Below are 20,207 nucleotides of genomic sequence, written 5' to 3' on the forward strand. Positions count from 1 at the left end.
AGAATTGGCAGTGACGCTTTCCTCTGCGTGCGTCGGATACAGACGCCAGAGGGAGTTTTTGGCGTCTGTAGACTGACGCGCTGTGCTCTTGCACATGCTGCTGTATTTGACGCCTCGGGAGTGGGAACGGGTTGAAGAGAGATTTTTAAGTCCGGCGGAAGACATGCAAATAAAGATACTTACCAGTTGGATGAGTTACTGACAGGAATAATGGAGAGCCAGCAACCTTTGGGGAACATAGATGATGACAATCTAGACAGTTCAGATGATGGATCACACACACCTGGATTGAGTATATGAGTACATTTCACTTTGCCTTTTGCCTTCTTTTTTTTTTCTTCTCCTTTCAAACTTTCATTTGCTTTGGTGTCATTTGATGTGAAACAACATCTCATTTAATCTGCATTTATCTGCAATATCACATGAGCAAGAGTGCTATATGGCCCTACATCAGCACTGCTGTAATTTGGCTGCAGGCACAAGTGCCGTAGTTAATCATAGCAGTGCTGATGTAGAGCCATATAGCACAATTGCAAGTGTGATATTGCTTATATACAACAGTTCAATGAACAAGTTCATTTAAAAAACCAAGTACGGTGATAAAAACACATTTGTGCATGGAACTACTTTATTATTTGGCAGATCAGAATCTGCCGTTGCTGGTTCAAAACAAATGATGCGTCCAAGCCTTTGTTAGTAATTCAAAAAAGTCACTTCAGAAATAGTATCACGGCTTGTGCTGTTTCGAACAAGTTATTGGATAAACAAGGATAGACAGCTAGATGTGTGTGTGTGTGTGTGTGTGTGTGTGAGAAAGAAAGAGAGAGATAGAGATGGAGCATGTGCAATCACCTGTTGCCACACCCAATCAGAGATGCTGTCAGCTTTCTCAGTGGAAAATAGATGTCGAAGTGGGGGTATTCCTCTCTATTTTGCGGTAGATGGTGCAAGAGTCATTCACTATAGAAACAGCAATGACCTCATTTATGAAAGGCTGAAAACTACTCTTCCAAAAACCTAGCGTGTTTTCTACTGGACCCCTAGTGCGCATTTGAACTTGGTTGTAGCACCATTGCTCAGCTGTTTTTGGGGGCAAGGTGTAAACAAATTATTCTGAGAATACCCACTGTTTCCATGCAATATACCATCATGATCTCCTCTTTCAAACTGAGTATACAGAGATGAGTTAAGGTAAATCCATGAATCATCACAATTCCAACGTGCAACAATGTTTGAAAACCATATCTGGGGAGTGCATACACCTTGGACATTTATGGAAAGGCAGTTATTGTGGTTCCTGTATTCCTCAGCATCTGGAGTAGAGGGACGTTTTATGGGAATGGGTTCTGTCTATGCAGCCTATAACTCCTGGGAAGTATTCATATTCATGGAATTGTACCTTGTAGTTAGCCTGGTTTAGCATCAGGGAAGTTTATGTAATTTCCTCTTAATTTACAAATGGCCCTGCATTCTCTGTGAATGACTTTACATACTGTTGGTTCACTGACGCAAATCCCCAGTTTCTCAGTGAAAGGTGTCACATGCCAAAAACCTTGAAGTTATGACTACCTGGAGACAAACTGGTACAGGCTGTCCTCTTTGGGTCACAGATGAAAGCCTGGGTTATGAAAGTGAAAATAATCTCCACAGCGTTTACTTTATGCTTTCGAAAATTATCTCAAACTAATTTCATCAAAATGTTGCAATGGATCACTTCTGTCGGCAAGAACTTGTCTAGCTGGTGGTACTCTTTGATCTTCATTGGCGTAGTCCAAGTAATCCATGTCTTCTTTGACAAACAACATTCATTTGAAGTCAAACCTGCCTCCTGGGAGGTTTAATTTAAGCCTCATTTTAGTTCTGGAGTAGCTCTAATCTTCCTTCAGGAAATCCTTTTATTAAATTCAGGACTAGGCTAAGTCTAGGACTATTTCAAACCATGACTGAGAAGGAGATTTCCATTAATCTGGTTTAAAAGGCTGTTTTATTCTAGGACTAATCTTAATCTCTGTCCGGGAAACTGCCCTAAAATGTCTTATTTAAGATTAATTTCACTAACATAATATTGAACAGAAAAGCTAAAAAAAAAAAACATATGCATGTTGTGCACTTGTGAATTTACCAAGTCGCATTTAGGCAAATATAATTTTGTAAATTTACAAACAAGGATTTAATTTCAAATCATGCTGAAATTTTAATAATGTCAGTTCAACCGCTGTGGTTAATGAAAAATATTAATGATAGCATGTTATTTTAAGATTTAAGCGATTTACGATACACATTTCATTTTCATAAACTTCCAACAAATTGTGTTAAAGTAATAGTTAACAAAATAAAATTATAAAATCCTAAACATTTTAAGTTTTTATTAATTTAATTTAGTAAAAAATTGCTAAGTTTTTGTTATGAAATATAAGTGCGCAAATCTTTAACATGGCTAAAATATGTTTTTGTGTAATTAAAATTTACATTGTATTTTTTCAAGTCTTTTGAAAATTCATCATGAACTGAATTCCTTTTAAAAGGCTTGGAAAAAAGTATTTTGGATGAAGTATCATCATGATTGTGTGTTTATACAAGCATAGGTAATTATCACAATATTCGTAAAATATTTAAGAATCATTTATTGACAAATTAATCAACCAAAAATAAGAATTACTCCACAATATAATTTGTATTTATTAATCAACACATTAGAAATATTTGTATTTAAATTTGCTATATTTTTTTTCAGAAGTATACACTTCACAGTATACTACTTTAGTAATGTGCACCTGCTCAAATATGTTGAAATCATTCAAATTATTTAGAATTTTAAAGTCCTTCAGCAAATTAGAGTGATTGTTTTCCGCAAACCTGCATAAAAAAACAATCTACATTCCATACTGATTACATACATTAATTATGAAAAAAATTATAATAATATTTTAAAAGCATGTCAATGAGAGTAAAACAAATGGCCAAAGGGCAAAATAAACATTTTACATATTGTCATAATGCACAAAAGCATTCATTTAATATTTTGGGTCATGCAGTAAATTGTAACCCAACATGCTTTTCAATGTATTAGACATGCATTCCATACCTGAGACAAAAAAATTAAAATAAAAAGTAATTAATATGGCATAAACTGTAGTTTATAATATATTTAAAGCAATTTAAATATCAATGCAAAGCATTATGTCTTCTGTATTCTAAATATAATTACATGAGCTATTTCACAAATAAAAGTGTAAGGTAGGACGTGAAAATCATATTAAAAGGGAAGGCAAAAAATGCATTATGACATTTTACATAGCAGTGCTTTGTTTTTATTATAATAAATAGTAGTACGAATTCTGAGCCTGTTGTTATATTGTTACAGTTTCTCATTAGGTTGTGCTATTGACTCCATCCTTAAGCATAATCTTTTATGATGAAGAATGGAGCAAACCTGTACAGAGTATCTCTCATATTCTGCTTACTAAAACAAGCCATTAGGTTAAAGTAATATTCCACGTAAAAATTCAGTCAAATCTAATGGACAGCTTTCCATTTAATGCTGCAGTTTTAAATACCAAGCTATCATCACAGTGCTTTAAGAAAGATATTTTGTTCTCAGTTTCATTAAACCATGCGGCTTTCACTTTGGAATAAACAAAACCATTTTAATACATGAGCTCTTTTTGTGAGGTTCACTAACTATTTGGAGCATGAAAAACATGCTGTCAGAGCCTGTGCATGTTGCAGTTACTGCTGCAATGCTGGTAAGAGACCGTTTAGGCACTGGAATCCTCTTTCAAGCGCTGACTGCGAGCCTTGTAGACTTCAATAAGGAGATCTTTCACATACTGAATCTCTCTCTCTACAGATTCTGCTTTGTCTCGAAGTTCTCTGTTACGCCCTTCCAAACCATGAAGCTCCTCCTCCAAACAGTCCTGCTCTGCCCTCTTACGCTGCCGATACCTGTTATGTTTTCAACCATAGTGGAACAAAATAACATTGTTCAGCCTTTTCTGCTGATATGAATCCAAACATAAACATGCTATCTTCATTATTTCACATTCTTTGTAATAAAAAGTCAACTCGCTGAAAAACAGCACCACAAAACTCTGCTCATTGGACAGCAGTTAATCGTCAAAAATTTAATGAGAAAAATGGCTACAATACCTGTGGGCAGCTGACTTGTTTTGGTCTCTTTTCTTCTGCTTGCGTTCTCCATGGTTTCTCTCAAAGGAACCTACTTTAATATCAGGTTTAAACACACACTGACTTTCCCTTGACCTTTGTATTGGTTTCTGAACAGGCAACTCAAAAGAGGACCCTACACTGTCTCCAGACAGACATTCAAAGCTTTGATCTCCAAGGCATTCATGGTGCAAGTAGTCATTATTCTGGAGTTCAGCAGCCCCAGTTCTGATTGGCTGGTCGATTTCATTCATGAAGCCGTGATATGGCTCTAGATTGGCAGTAATCTGATGAAAGTAACACTCGGCTACTTCGGATTGTTTATATGGCGGACAGCTTTCGTTCTCAGTGCACTGCAAAACCGGCATTGCAATCCCCTCATGGCCAAGCATCTTCATTCCATGGGTCTGGCCCTCTCTCCTGTGGTACGTGTCCGGTGAACCACCAATGTCATAAGTTCTCATCATTTCTGCTCTGTAAAATACATCTTCCGTGAAACAATTTCTTTCTTCCTCCTTCAACAATATGGCACATTCTCGAACCTTCTTTGCGCTCGCATGGTTCTTTCCAAAGGGTTTATCAACAGAGCACTGGTCAAAAGCCAACTCTGCATAACCTGAATGAGTCCCTTTGAAAGTCCAAGTTTCTTTCTCAAAGACCTCAACATCTTTACATCCATTTGCCGTTTTTCTTTGGCTATTGCAGTGCGTCCGAATGTAGCTGTAAGGACTAGGTCTGGACATTTTCGGTCTACCCATTGAGCTGCCACAGAAGCCTCGCAGGTCGAGCTCTCCAGTTGCCAGGGTAACCAGCCTGGGATTTGTTTCAGATTGGTTTCCATTGTACGAAGGGCAGGGTAATTGATAATATGACTGTGTGGCCATACTTTGTAAGCTTTTGTCACATTTTTGCCATTTTTCAAATTTCATGGGTGTCGATTCGTATAGGTAATAATCCTCCAGTTGCGCCAGTTCTTCTTTAAGAAGAGTGGTCATTACCTCCAAGTCGGAGGGCATCTGTACGTCATGCTCCAGGGGTGAGGGTGGGATAGAGGAACCGGGAGAAGACTCTGTGGAAAATGAGTGTGGGTAAGCGTCAAAAGTTTTTGTCATCCAATCTGTTGGTGGAAAAAAAACATATAATAAATAAAGGCTTTAAATCAACACAGAGATGCACGATTTCCACCGCAAGACTGTATACAACATATGCGCAAATAATATATTTATTGATAAATAGGTTTCTTTTTCCTGTAAAACAATGCACACTAGTAACAATAAAAAATACATTTATAAAAAAAAACAACAAAAAAAAAAAAAACAAAGATTAAATGAAGCGGATTACCAAAATATTTGCTTTACTTACTGTACGCCATTAACACACACGCTGCGGTGTGGTTCCCACCAACAATCGGACAAAATAAAAGTGTCATACTGCTTACCAATTTAGTCTTAGGTCTGTGCAGACTCCTCCCTTCGCCTACGATTGGCCTTCGTTAGCCAGTAGGAAAGAGAGAGTTCTTAAGCCGGCTGTGTAAATTAGGTGAGTCTTCCTGTGAATAATCTACGCCGCCACGATTTTCTCTATTTTGGTTGAAATGGTGAATTGCGGACAATGCATGAGAATCGCAACAATGCCTCATACAGGAAAGAGATGCGAAACACTGAAACCTGTATGAAAACATAACAAAAAAATTAAATGCATGTGTTAATTCAATACACTCCCTTACGAAGTGCCAATAAAAATGTATACATCAATATAAAACCACAAAGTCCACAAGTTTTCCATAAGATTATTAAAGTGAATACAGATCTCAATGTACTCTCCCACAAAAAAGATTCATAAACAATAATCAAAATGAAGAATAATAATCATAAAAATATCACATCTTCAAAACATCAACTTGAACAGATTAGTAAAGATGTGTAAGATGTGCAACCTAATATCTAACAATCTAATGAGTTAGTTTAATATTCATATGTAATATGATGCCTCTGGTCAAGTTCAGTGCCAAATGTGAAAAGAGGCTAAATAAAAGGCTTGAACTATTAACACACACACAAAAAAAGTAGTTTCCAGTTTACATGTAAATTTACAATGCAGGTGTATATATACAAAATAACTTTTTATATAACTGACTGTTCTTCACACTGTTCACTCAGAGCCATTTTATAAGGGTCAAAGTGTCTAGATATAGTGCCAGACACTTTACCATTCAAACAGAGCTTTAAAAAGCACTTTAACTTAAAAAATCTTCAATATAGCTACAGCCTGCAAATCCACATAAGATGATCTGTAAGAAAAACTCAGTCAAATATACACTAAAACAAAGCTATAGGAACTGACATGGCCAATTCAAACTCGTCTCTGTGGACCTCTGAATGTTCTCTTAAAGTTTATAAAGTCTAAAAACAGCTGGAACTGAAATACTTGAAGACAAGAAGTTGCGGCTCACATGACAGTCTGAATGAAAGTTGACACACTTACTCCATAGTGCTGAGTTGATGGCTGGTCTGAGGAGCTTTTGTGAGCGCTGTAAACCGCAGTGGAGGAGCTCACGGTTTCAAATTAGCAGAGCATTGTCTCACTCGTCTTCATTTGATGTCGACGCTGATCGGTCACGCGATAAATCGTTCAAAAGTTTTGGAGAACAGAGGAATATCGCGTCAAACCAAACATCAGCCGTTTAACATCAGCGTGTATTCATCCGCCGCCTCGCCCCTCTGCGCAGAGTCCAAACGGAACAAGTTCAACCCGAACTTCACCCCGAAGCACGTCATTATAAACGGAGCGCTGTGATTTTACGCCTTATTTATTTAATTACTTTTGGCTGCATATGTGTTTTAGGCATTTATTTCTTTTCGCTATATTTCGAAATTAACTAAATTCCGTTGGTTAAATCCTGCTGGGTCCAGATGTGATATACCATAACTGTGTAAAACAGAACACGAGACCCCTTTGAAGAACTACTTAACCGCATGCGACGAGGAAGGATACTATATTACACTATGGAGATGTAACTCTTGTTGCAGCCCTGTTGCATCAGACCTGCTGGAATGTTGCCCGAGTTGAAACTTTGTTGCCACATTTGTCCTGATCCGTTTATCCTTTGGACATGTATAATGAGTTTCCATCTTTATGGGTGGCTACGGACATTGTTTAAAAATGTTATATTAAAACCGGTCCCAGAAATAAAGCCCTTGCTCTATAAAAACTCCAATTAGCTTGTTTTTGATGGCAAAATGTTCTATACCACTTGTCCCTTTTCTGTATGCCCCCCTTCTTTTCGCCTCTGACACAGCTTGCAAGAAGTATTAGAAACTGTCAATGTACAAGTGAAGACTTGGGCTTGTTGTCACACATTTTAATCCAGTGAATATTGTAGCCTATTTAAAAATGAAACTTTTGTATCTTTTTGATAGTAACTTTATGTGTAAGCACAAATGTCCAGTTCTATTGGACATTTCTACACTTATTGTCACACTATATAAGGTAAGTTGTCAAATTAGCCACTTGTCATTAAACAGCTTCTTAAAGCATTTCAGAAAAATCTAAACAATAAAATAAATAAAACACAAAACAATGCTTAAAACAGTGCAGATGTAAAAGGCAACATATCAAATATGTATAAAATTATTATTTTGCCCCATACAAATGCATTGCCAGTGCCCGACCTGACATAAAACCTGAGAACATCCTGTAGTTCAAATGTATGTCAAAAATACCTTCATTATATTGTTTAGCCTTGCCTGAAAGTATGCTGCTGTTTTTATTATTTTTTTGTGTGTGTGTGTTTTTTTTTTTTTCGATTGTGTACCCAATAAATAGTGCATAAATCTAAATTAATTTCACAGGGTTTTAAAAAGGTGTGACATTTTCTGAGTGACACCAAGCCCCAGTCTATCTTGTACAGTATGTATATTTATGATAAATAGATGTGTTCCTTTCTAAACTCAAAATTGTCCAGAACTTTAAATGGTGAGGAATGCTGTAGGATTTAAATTGTAAATTAAATTGTAAAGTAAGCATGGCTTTTTGGATGTTAGGTCACATATCTTACATTTCAGACACCATTATACCTTAAAACTGTAACACAACCTCATGTCTGATTGAACCAACCATTTGTTCTGTTGCCACAGTCAAGGAGAATACAGTTTTCATGTTATTTCCACGGTCTTCAGTTTCTTGGTGTACAACAACATCTGTTTTTATTGCACTGGATGATCAATGCATATACTACATACAACATTTAAAACATAAAATTGTCCCTGCATGCATTGTTTCAACTTATTTAGGCTGTTCTAGGTTGGGTTTATTACTATATCTCAAATACTCATGTTCAAGATGTATGTATGTATATTTAGTAAATTACATACCATAAGACAACCTTGCATTTGCAGAGCAATAACGAGGTCATTCTCCAAATTCCTTGCTATCTATCAAAATGCACACAACTACAGACTAGTGCCTTTCAGAGTTGTCAGAAAAATGTTATGTTTTATTTTTTTTTTTTTACCAACTTTCCCCCTTTTTTTCATTTCATTCTTTGTGATTTGTCATCATTACAACATTTGCAGTAAGAATTGTTTTGTGATATCCATCCTTGCTTTGCTGCCATGAAGAGTCTGGTACATTGATAAAGGTTACACCATAATTTCATCACCAGCTTGCAAAGAATCCTACCCCCATTAATGTTTTATGTTCTATCTAGGGTAACATTAGAAATGCACATGTGGGTTGTAAGGAATTCTGTTGCAAAGGTGCCAGTTTTACAACTGTAATTAGTGGCAAATTATGATAATTTTCCTCATTTTAAAATAGTGTTTAAATGAGAGAATACATCAAGGCTGAGTAATCAGTTTGTGATATTTGAGAGCTGAAAGCTAAACTACTGTACAGCACAGAACCACTTTGGGAGAGTGGTCCATTTTTCAAAGGAATTCTTTAGAAAGGTTTGATAAAAAATCTGGCGTTTGAAAACCTAAGCACTTCACTCATCAATGCAGTTCCTAGAGACACAACCAAAACAATGATGTTCTTCTGCATATGACAATGATTTTATTTGATCAGATAATTTATTATGTGGACATATAGTTTGGCTCTGTACAAACAGAATATAATAAATACAATGTCAGAAGAACAAAGCAGCCTGTTACCACTAGAGGGTTTACATGTTGTGCATGTTTCCATGTGTTGACGTAAATAATTGGTGTACTTTTTCATTTACCACTGGAAGGAGCCATTTTACAAATATCTTTTGAAGATTTCAGTCCCTCCCTGTATTTTACTTGTGCCTATTATGGCTATAGAAATAATCCAAAATAAGGACTCTGACTTTGGAGGCAAATATCCTTACACACTAGACAGTGAGTGGGACACTTGAGTTTGCTATTTCAGTTTGATTTACTTTATTAATATATCTCGTAACCTGACATGATCTTATATAAGCGTTTTCATACAATGGTCAGAAATTAGCCAGGGCTCTGCAAATATGTCACAGAAAGAGAAAAATTGCTCTAGAGATTTAAAATGAGGGAGAAAAAAATGTATCCTAGGCCTTTATGGGTTTTCCTATTTTTTTTATCGAAATGGATGGCATGCTGTTTTTTATAGTTACGCTCAAAAAATTATCATTTTAAGATGTACGCATCGCATTTCAATTTCACAGCAAAATTCCATCAAAATGAACTGAGTAATCTTTAACAACAGCAACAAGTTATGGTGAGTAATGTTCGCCTGGTCATGTGATCTCAACATGGCAGCCTCCATGAGGTGACCAGCTCCATGTAAAAAAGGTTTTTATAAGGTTACTGATATGACTGAAGTCTTCCTCTCATGAGAGTGTACTGTACATATTTTTCAAAAGCACTATTAATTTCATTAGGTGTAAAATTTTGGTAATGATGAAAACAATTGCTGAATGCACCATTGAGAACCTTTTCAAAATAATCTATTAGACATTTGAGCAGTTTGGTCTAACACAAGCATGTTGGGAAAAATCATGAATATTCATGTATGCGCCACCCACCCTGGTGGGGAAAAACAGCTGGTTGGCTGGTCTTAGCTGGTTTAAGATGGCCTTAGCTGGTTTAAACTGTCCTCCCAGTAGCCTAACCAGCTAAAAAGTGCTCAAAACTCCCCTCAAATTTAAAAACAGACAACTGACCAGCCTGGGTCACCAGCTTAAACCAGAAACCCACTTTAGGCTGGTTTTAGCTGTATTATTGTTGTTTTTTCCTGCAGGGCAGAGAAACCAAAACTAGAAGCCAAAAATCTCAACACATGACAGCAGAAAAGCGCCACCCACTCACCTGTCAATCAACACTCACTGCAGTAGAAAGAACATTTTAAACTTTGCCGGTTACATGCGGCTTCAAAAGGAAATACCTGTGATTTTTACATGCACAAGACTTCTCTGAACTTTTACAGTATGCCTGATGTCAACATACAGGGACACAGAAGAAAAGTGCTCAGGTAAGCTCAAGTACTGTAGACCAGCAAATAACAGCAAACAGCTCAAAATATCACGCTTGTGCTCAGATTTTAATTAAAGTGTTGTCGGGAGAATCAGTGTGGCTCCTTTTTTTCCTATATCTTTTTGAGCTTTATCATCATGCGGTAATACACTGATCATCATTGTACACTTTGATCAGGGCCATAGCAATGTAATCTGTGCCCTCTGATTGTATATTGCGCTGGGCCCCATTCCTATTAAAACATACAGTTTAGAATTTGTTGTGGGGCCCCCTGGACCCTAGAGCCCCTAGAATCGTTACCAGTCTTTCACCTCACTAGCTATGGCCCTGACTGTGATAATGTAGTGAGTCATGTACAGTATTTATTCATGGGTGGAGACCTGTTCTAGGCCATCCTCAGTGTGTTATGCCTTAAAATATATCAACTTAAAGCTATAGCTTCAGATTTTAAATGAAGAACTTGACCTTTCGATATTTCTTTAAAGAAATGTAAGACATCTGAAATGTGTGAATGTAAGGACAGGTGTTGGCAAAGAATATATATACGTCTGTTGTTTTAACATCACCCCATCAATATATCAATATATATTAATATAAATTAATATGAAACATATTCTTTAAAAACGACTTACGGATATTATCGGCTTGTAATGTTTAGACATGCAACTTAAAGGGATAGTTCTACCAAAAATGTTTATTCTCTCATCATTCACTCACCCTCATGCCATCCCAGATGTGTATGACCTTATTTCTTCAGGCAAACACAAACAAAGATTTTTAGAAGAATTTCTCAGCTTTGTATGTGCATACAATGCAAGTGAATGGGTTAGGGTTAGGGGTTTTGGGATTTTGAAGCTCAAAAATCCACATAAAGGCAACATAAAAGTACCCCAGACAACTCTGGTGTCAGGATGTGCAGAGAATGCGAGGCTCAGGACCCAAGCATGGAGTGAAAATAAAGGAATTTATTTAATGGGGAAAAACAATGCATGTAAACTACCCTGAAGTGGGGGAAAGAAAAAAGGAAATATAATCCAGGCTGGGGCATGGGAAACAGAAAACAGGACTGACCAGACCAAGGTAGGGATGGAAATAAAAAACACTACCAAGAGACAAACAAGACTAGCCTGATTGGCACTTTAAAGACCGACTGGATACACAAGCACACAAGACGAACTGGCTCTGGACAGCACACATGAGGAGGCTAAAATAGGGCGAGAAATCAAACGGGGTAACAGGGGACAGGTGAGGCAAATGAACTAATAATAAGTAAACAAGGAGGCAGGGTATGACGTAAGACAGAGAGACACCCGGCAATGCAGAAAAAAAACAAAGTCACATGCTCTCACAAGACAACAAAACACCCGAATTGCATGAGCGCACATCGACAAGACAATAAGGAAATATACGGCCATGCCTACAAACAAGATGAGAGAATGTGTAGCAACGCCAAACAATGCGATGCCACGCACTCTCACACTAAACAAAACCTGAGCGAGGCAAACACAAAGACAGGACACCTGTGCAAAGGTTCGGCCACACACATGTGAGCGTCACGCGAGGCGCACCCATGTTCGCAAGAGACAGACTATTGACTATTGACGTGAGTGCATGCTGCCAAGATGACATAAGCGCACCCACATCAATAACAGACAGAACATGGCACATGAGCAGAGGTGGGTAGTAACTCGTTACATTTACTCCGTTTCATTTACTCGAGTAACAGTTTGGGGAAAATTTTACTTTTAGAGTAGGTTTAAAAGTGGGTACTTATATCTCAAGTAAATTTCTAATTATTTGTTTTTACTTTTACTTCTTTACAATGTGTGGCGTTACTGTCATTACATTACTGGGTTTAATTTGAATGAATGTTTAATTTATTGAGAGATTATTGAATGGGACTTTTACAAGAGCGGAAGTTCACAGCTGCGTGCGATGAGATGCTCCCACTTCAGTGATGAGACAGTCACTCAAGTTATCACTGCAGCAGCATCAAACTCTTCAAAGTGAAACACTTTCATCGCTCCACACAGTGAAAAAAATTATAGTTTCGTCATGCAGTGCCTTCATTTAACACCAAGACAAGCTGATATTTCAAGATTAAAGTCACAGCTCCAACTTCAGGCAGCACGCTGAGGTAAATTTTGGCTCTAACTCTTAAGTCGGCTTTTCTGTGTAATGAGATGGTCATTTTCAGGGTGATTCTGTAACTGGGCTCTTATGACATCAGTTTTTAAGTGTACATTTTTAAATCAGTGGATCAATATATCAGTGTGCTTTGTCCCGCATGTCATAAGCAGTATTTATGCATTTACACCGCGTCCTCGCGGGGGTACTGGAAACTATCGCAGCTACTTCAGGTGGATTAACTGTATGAATGTAAACATCCAAGTTAAGTGTAAATTACTTCCATTCGTGTGATCGACAACTGGAGCGTGAACGGACAGCATTTCTGCGTGTGGACAACAAGGTGCGTGGGGTGCGCGCGTATGATGTACACATTGCAATCGTCGTGACGAGAGTGGCTGTGTACGCAATCGTTCAATCATTCACTATTTCCTATATAGTGAATGGCAGTTAGTGCACTATATCTCAGCAGTAAGTGAACGAAATGAGTGAATTCGGACGAGAGTGTCGGAGCTGTGGTGCTCGTGCAGAAATGTCACATATCAAATTTTTAAATACTTGGGCCTTATTAGTTATTCTTATTAAATAATATATTAACACAATAAATCTTCATTCTGTTTGTCATTTTTAATATATACTTGACAATATAAATAATAGTTTTATGAAAAACTTAAACAAAAGACACAAACATACACACAAACATGATGGACAGCTGCCCGTAAAAGATCTCTCTCTCGCACCACCATCCGCAGTCAGCCTTTATCCCTCTCAGAGGCTTAATTAGCCTGATAAGGGACCAGGTGTGCAGAATTACCACCCGGGCCCACCCTCCGCCCTGTCACAGAGTACATTTTAAAATGTATCTGTATGTTTTGTTTCTCTATATGTTATTATGTTATTTTAATCAAGTAACGATTTGTCAAAAAGTTGTGGTGGATTGTGGGAAATGAACCATCATCGAGTGTACTTGAAATGTACACTTGAAATTAGAGTGCATTGTGGGTAAGAATGAGTGAACAAAAGTAGGGAACGAGTGGCTCATTCAGAATTCAGACACTCCTACAAAATAGCGAAAACTCGAAATAGTGCACTATATAGTGGATAGGGGGCAGTTTTAGACACAGTGAGTGTTCCATGATCGGGGTTGGTGCCCTACATAGGCTGAGTGCTCTGCATTTAGAGAGCAGCGGTACTGCTGTACAGAACTAACAATCTAAATACTTATAACACTGAAAACTGTAACTACACAGGAATCCACACAGGACTTTAAAAGCTATGAAATAGCAAAACAAGGCATTATATTTGTGCATTATATAAAATGTCCTTGGATATTTTCACGTTTTAACTGTAATAATTACTAGAAATGTTTCCAAACCTCTGTTCTATTGACAAATTCATCCAGATCTGACTAGAGCCCTTAAAGGGATAGTTCACCCAGCAATTCTCATTATTTACTCACCGTCATGCAACCCCAGATGTGTATGACTTTCTTTCTTCTGCTGAACTCAAATGAAGATTTTTAGAAGAATTTCTCAGCTCTGTAGGTCCTTACAATGCAAGTGAATGGGTGGCAAGGCAACATTTTAAAGCTAAACAAGCAAACACAAGTCAGCATAAAAATAATCCATAAGACTCAAGTGGTTAAATCGGTGCCTTCAGAAGCGATAGGTGTGGACAAGAAACAGAGAAACAGATAACCTTCTCATTCTTCTTGTGTTTTTGGTGATTCTCATTCTTCTCTGCATATCGCCCCCTACTGTCTAGCAAAAAATTACAAATATTGATCTGTTTCTAACCCACACCTATTATATCACTTCTGAAGACATGGATTAAACCACTGGAGCCTTATGGATTACTTTTATGCTGCCTTTTTGTGTTTTTTTGGTGCATCAAATATTTGTCCTACAGAGCTAAAATAATCTTTTAAAAATCTGAATTTGTGTTCTGCAGAAGAAAGTAAGTCATGCACGTCTGGGATGGCATGAGGGTGAGTAAATGATGAGAGAATTAACATTTTGGCGTAAACTATCTCTTTAAAGTGATAGCTCAGACATAATTTAATATTCTGTCATAATTTCTCTACCCTCATGTTGTTACAAACCAGTGTGAGGCTTTGTAATATGTGGAACACAAAATATGTTAGACAGAATGTTAGGGACTGACAGTCTCAGTCACCATTCACTTTCATATATATATATATATATATATATATATATATATATATATATATACACTCACCTAAAGGATTATTAGGAACACCTGTTCAATTTCTCATTAATGCAATTATCTAATCAACCAATCACATGGCAGTTGCTTCAATGCATTTAGGGGTGTGGTCCTGGTCAAGACAATCTCCTGAACTCCAAACTGAATGTCAGAATGGGAAAGAAAGGTGATTTAAGCAATTTTGAGTGTGGCATGGTTGTTGGTGCCAGACGGGCCGGTCTGAGTATTTCACAATCTGCTCAGTTACTGGGATTTTCACGCACAACCATTTCTAGGGTTTACAAAGAATGGTGTGAAAAGGGAAAAACATCCAGGATGCGGCAGTCCTGTGGGCTGAAAATGCCTTGTTGATGCTAGAGGTCAGAGGAGAATGGGCCGACTGATTCAAGCTGATAGAAGAGCAACTTTGCCTGAAATAACCACTCGTTACAACCGAGGTATGCAGTAAAGCATTTGTGAAGCCACAACACGCACAACCTTGAGGCGGATGGGCTACAACAGCAGAAGACCTCACCGGGTACCACTCATCTCCACTACAAATAGGAAAAAGAGGCTACAATTTGCAAGAGCTCACCAAAATTGGACAGTTGAAGACTGGAAAAATGTTGCCTGGTCTGATGAGTCTCGATTTCTGTTGAGACATTCAGATGGTAGAGTCAGAATTTGGCGTAAACAGAATGAGAACATGGATCCATCATGCCTTGTTACCACTGTGCAGGCTGGTGGTGGTGGTAAAATGGTGTGGGGGATGTTTTCTTGGCACACTTTAGGCCCCTTAGTGCCAATTGGGCATCGTTTAAATGCCACGGCCTACCTGAGCATTGTTTCTGACCATGTCCATCCCTTTATGGCCACCATGTACCCATCCTCTGATGGCTACTTCCAGCAGGATAATGCACCATGTCACAAAGCTCGAATCATTTCAAATTGGTTTCTTGAACATGACAATGAGTTCACTGTACTAAAATGGCCCCCACAGTCACCAGATCTCAACCCAATAGAGCATCTTTGGGATGTGGTGGAACGGGAGCTTAGTGCCCTGGATGTGCATCCCACAAATCTCCATCAACTGCAAGATGCTATCCTATCAATATGGGCCAACATTTCTAAAGAATGCTTTCAGCACCTTGTTGAATCAATGCCACGTAGAATTAAGGCAGTTCTGAAGGCTAAAGGGGTCAAACACAGTATTAGTATGGTGTTCCTAATAATCCTTTAGGTGAGAGTGTATATATATATATATATATATATATATATATATATATATATATATATATATATATATATATATATATATATATATATAAAACATTCACTGAAAGTAAGTAGTGACTAATATCTAATAATAGGTCTAATATCTCCTTTTTGTGTTGCATGGGAGAAAGTCATACAGGTTTGGAACAACATGATGATGAATGATGAGAGAATTTCCATTAATAATAATCATAATTCTGTAGTACATGTTAAATGTGTATTATGTAATGGATTAAAGGGGAGTAAACGTCTATTATGTCATTTGTGAAATTTATGAGTTACTCACTAATTGAGTACTCAAATTGGACATTTTCTGTTACTCAAGTAATTATTTATGTTAGTACTTTTACTTCTACTTGAGTAATTATGTTTTTTAAGCAATTGTACTTTTACTTGAGTACAGTTTTTGGCTACTCTACCCACATCTGCGTATGAGTGTCCAGATCCCGAGACAGACCGAACCCGACAGGAAGTCAGGATCCAGACATGAAACAAGACAGACCAAAGAGGGCATGGCAGGGAGTTCAACTAAAACAATGCGCTCACACAAAGACAGACAGTGAAACACATGACAGACATGGGACGATGATGCCATGGTCCCATCAGACAAAAACCCAACCAGACAGAGTGACAGGACCGTGCCATCTGGTGGTTAAATTAATATCTTCTGAAGCAATATAATAGGTGTAGGTATGAGAAATAGATCAATATTTAAGTCCTTTTTCCTTCACTTACTCCTTCAAAATGGGAACATCAAACAATACACAAGACAAACAAAATGAGCACTAACACAGAACAGGAAACACAAGAGAAAGGGAGGGAAGGGAGGAAAACCAGGGAAGGAACTTGAGGAAAGGGGCAGGGTCCGGCAGCCTGGGAGGAGGCATCAGGAAAGAGGTGGGGTCTGGAGGCTTGGGAGGCAGCTTCAGGGCAGAGGCGTGGTCTGGCAGCCTGGGAGGCGGCCTCAGGGCAGAGGGAACAGATTACTGGGTGGCGGCCACTGGACAGGGGTGAGAGGACTGGGCAGCGGCTGGTGGACAGGGGGCAGAGGACTGGCCTGCAGACAGGGTTCAGGGGGAAACGGTTCAGGGGGTGGAGCCTTGGAAGGCTCAGAGGTTTCGGGGGTCAAGACGGCCTGGAACACTTGCGCTGGCTCTGGGACAGATGATGCTCCAAACGCTAGCCCTGAGACGGCAGATGCTTCAGGGACTGGCTCTTTGACCGTGGCTGGCTTGTTGAACATGGCAAGCGTGGGCACTGGCTGGTTGACCATGGCAGAAATTCTGAAGCAATATGATAGGTGTGGGTGAGAAACAGATCAATGTAAAAAAAAATTTCCTTCACTTTTACTTTTTCCTACTTCTGTTCTTCTTAATTTGTGTTCTGTAGAATAAATAAATACATATGTGGGATTGCGTGAGTAAATCATGAGAGGATTTACATTTTTGGGTGAACTATCCCTTTAAGTTATGGTATGCAGAACATTCATCGTTTTACGGTTAGTGACTTTGTAAATGTTAATATTCCACAGAGAGTCAACATGAAAACAGGCCTAAGATATAAGAATAGATGTACAGATTTTAATAATGATTTTTTATTGTTTATATTAAAATCATTGTATGATTTTTGAAATGCACTATTGAAAAGAGGGAACCTGCTCTCTATTTTGACTTAACCTGTGTGTGACATGCAAAAAGGTCAAACATATACAGGTACATCAGAGCATGTCTCTGACAGTTCTCAGGCATGTAAACTGTAAAACGAAGGTAAAGTAGGAGTGTGTTAAACATTTATATTTTCAACAGTTTGACAGGCTGAGATATTTAAATGAAATACTGTTCTTCAGCGCTTAACTGAACTTGTGTTTCAGCTTGCATTATTGCTAAATCTTTCAGAATCTATTGAGAATGACTAAATACCACACCCAGTCATTGTGGGGTGCTTATAAGGTAGAATAAATGGGCTGTACTTCAAATTAAGAATAAAAAATTGTTGTACAACACAAATGATTTATATTATAAATATTAAATATTTTTTCGCAAACAACAGAGAACACTCTAGTCAAACAGCAATACAATAACTTTAAGAGTTAACTCTTGTGCAAGCTTCAGCAAAATACGACGATTCAGGGAATAAGTCCTTCTGGTAAATAATCATATTCCTGGAGTCTTCCTTTAATGTCCCAGCAGAATTACAAAAATACCCTGATTTAATCAGTACAAAATATTTGTGGTTAGGTCTGTTTAATAAAGGAAGACATTTTTATACTTGTTGAATTATGATTCAAATTGGACATCAGAGGAAGACTCTGGCAATGTATCTGTAAACAAATTTGGTTACTCATTCTATAATTATTAATGCAAAAAATATTTTAGGACATCTGAAATGGGTGAATGTGAGGACAGCTGTTGGCAAAGAGTACATACACCTGTTGTTTTAACATCACCCCATCAATTGGGTGATGGAGTTGATGCATCATGGTTGAGACACTATAAGCACTATAAGACTGAGGAGTCCAGTGTTCATGGTCTTACACTGAACGTTGTTGGAGGCTTTGAGCAATGAATTGAACCTTATAGGCTATTGCCATAAATTGTCTTGCCTGTTCTACACTGTCTATAAATTATAAAAATCAAGAAACAACCAAAAACCGAAATATGGCATACTCCATATGAAGTACAATATGTCGTTTGACTTATACAAAAAGGATAAGCTTAACTTTTTTCACAATATTTATCCAGGTGTTTTTTGCTTGGAGTGCCTCGTTGTTATATGGCCTGTGTGTGCACCTTTCAGAATTTTTTAGAAGTTATTATTTCCTAATGTTTACATTTTGGTTGTTAAATAATAATAATAATATGTGTGTGTGTGTGTGTGTGTGTGTGTGTGTGTGTGTGTGTGTGTGTGTGTGTGTGCGTGTGTATTATTACTATTATAATTATTATTATAAAAAAGTTTGATACAGTATATATATAAACTTTTATACAAACATTTAAATATATATTGGAAGCAAACTTTTGTTTCAGACACTTAAAACACTGCACCTTGACATTTCTCAACTTAAAAACGTAGTGATAGGTGTATCTCTTCAACAATAGCCCAGTTGAGAAATGTCAAGGTGTAGTGTTTTAAATGTCTGAAACAAAGGTTTGACGGACACATCCCAGATTATTACTGTACAAAAACACCTATTTGTAAATCAACACCCTTGTGCTCAGAGTTCTTGGCACTCTTTCAACTAGCCTATGACAACACTCATACTGACTTAACATTTAACTTTAGACTTTTTAACTTTAGAGTCTTTAACTCTCTACACATCATGACATGCATCATGTGTCCCATTATCTTTTAATGCCTGGTTTAAACTTTGTCTGCAGAAAAAAAAAAACATTTTGCAGAGATTTAATGGCATGTTTCATACACTTTTTAACGGTTTCACTGTCCTGCCCCATGACGTGTTTGTTGTTGTTTAACGGCAGTTCATGTCATGTTAAGCCACACCATAATTTACTGTGAATAAGAGCAGCTCTTTGACAGTTATACAAGTAAATGAATGTAAATCATACTGTAATCTTTGCCTGAACAACATATGAACATTTGATATGAGTATATGGCAACACTTTACAAGAAGGTTCTATATGATACTACTAGATAATGAATAAGTTATCAAGAACAGTCTGGGTTATTTTTACATTTAAGAAATACTATTGTTTATTGTTGGTTAATATTTATAATACTGTACATAAAATTACACTACGTTATGTTAATGTGGTTTTAAAGGCAGCTCTTTAGAATAGTATGTGTGTGTGGGTGTGGCGGGTGGTGGGGTTAATTATTTCAATTATTTCATTATTTTCTGAAAATGTATGAAACAATTTTTGTGAAAAAAAATAGTAACCAAAGGTCAGTTTTGATATTTTTTGGGAGAAAAAGTGGATTACCCTGGTGGGCCTTTAGCCC

The 20,207-nt window shown here is 37.5% G+C and overlaps 1 protein-coding gene across 1 annotated transcript; it reads right to left on the reverse strand.

The window, feature by feature from the left end:
* Window positions 1-2,638: 2,638 nt before the first annotated feature.
* Window positions 2,639-6,974, reverse strand: atf5b (activating transcription factor 5b). Its single transcript, XM_052109884.1, has 4 exons — window positions 6,652-6,974; window positions 5,606-5,834; window positions 4,150-5,284; window positions 2,639-3,945 (listed from the first exon to the last, which is right to left on the reverse strand). The coding sequence occupies exons 3-4, from the start codon at window positions 5,277-5,279 to the stop codon at window positions 3,759-3,761; spliced, it is 1,317 nt and encodes a 438-aa protein (XP_051965844.1). The 5' UTR covers window positions 5,280-5,284; window positions 5,606-5,834; window positions 6,652-6,974; the 3' UTR covers window positions 2,639-3,758.
* Window positions 6,975-20,207: the final 13,233 nt, after the last annotated feature.

This window comes from Xyrauchen texanus, chromosome 38 (assembly GCF_025860055.1).
Source record: "Xyrauchen texanus isolate HMW12.3.18 chromosome 38, RBS_HiC_50CHRs, whole genome shotgun sequence".
In the NCBI taxonomy this organism is placed as follows: domain Eukaryota; kingdom Metazoa; phylum Chordata; class Actinopteri; order Cypriniformes; family Catostomidae; genus Xyrauchen; species Xyrauchen texanus.

Coding starts and splice junctions, on each gene's coding strand:
- atf5b (XM_052109884.1), bottom strand. CDS start 5,279: ATGACAAAAACTTTTGACGCTTACCCACACTCATTTTCCACAGAGTCT. Junction 3,946..4,149: donor AACAAGTCAGCTGCCCACAG/GTATTGTAGCCA, acceptor AAAACATAACAG/GTATCGGCAGCGTAAGAGGG.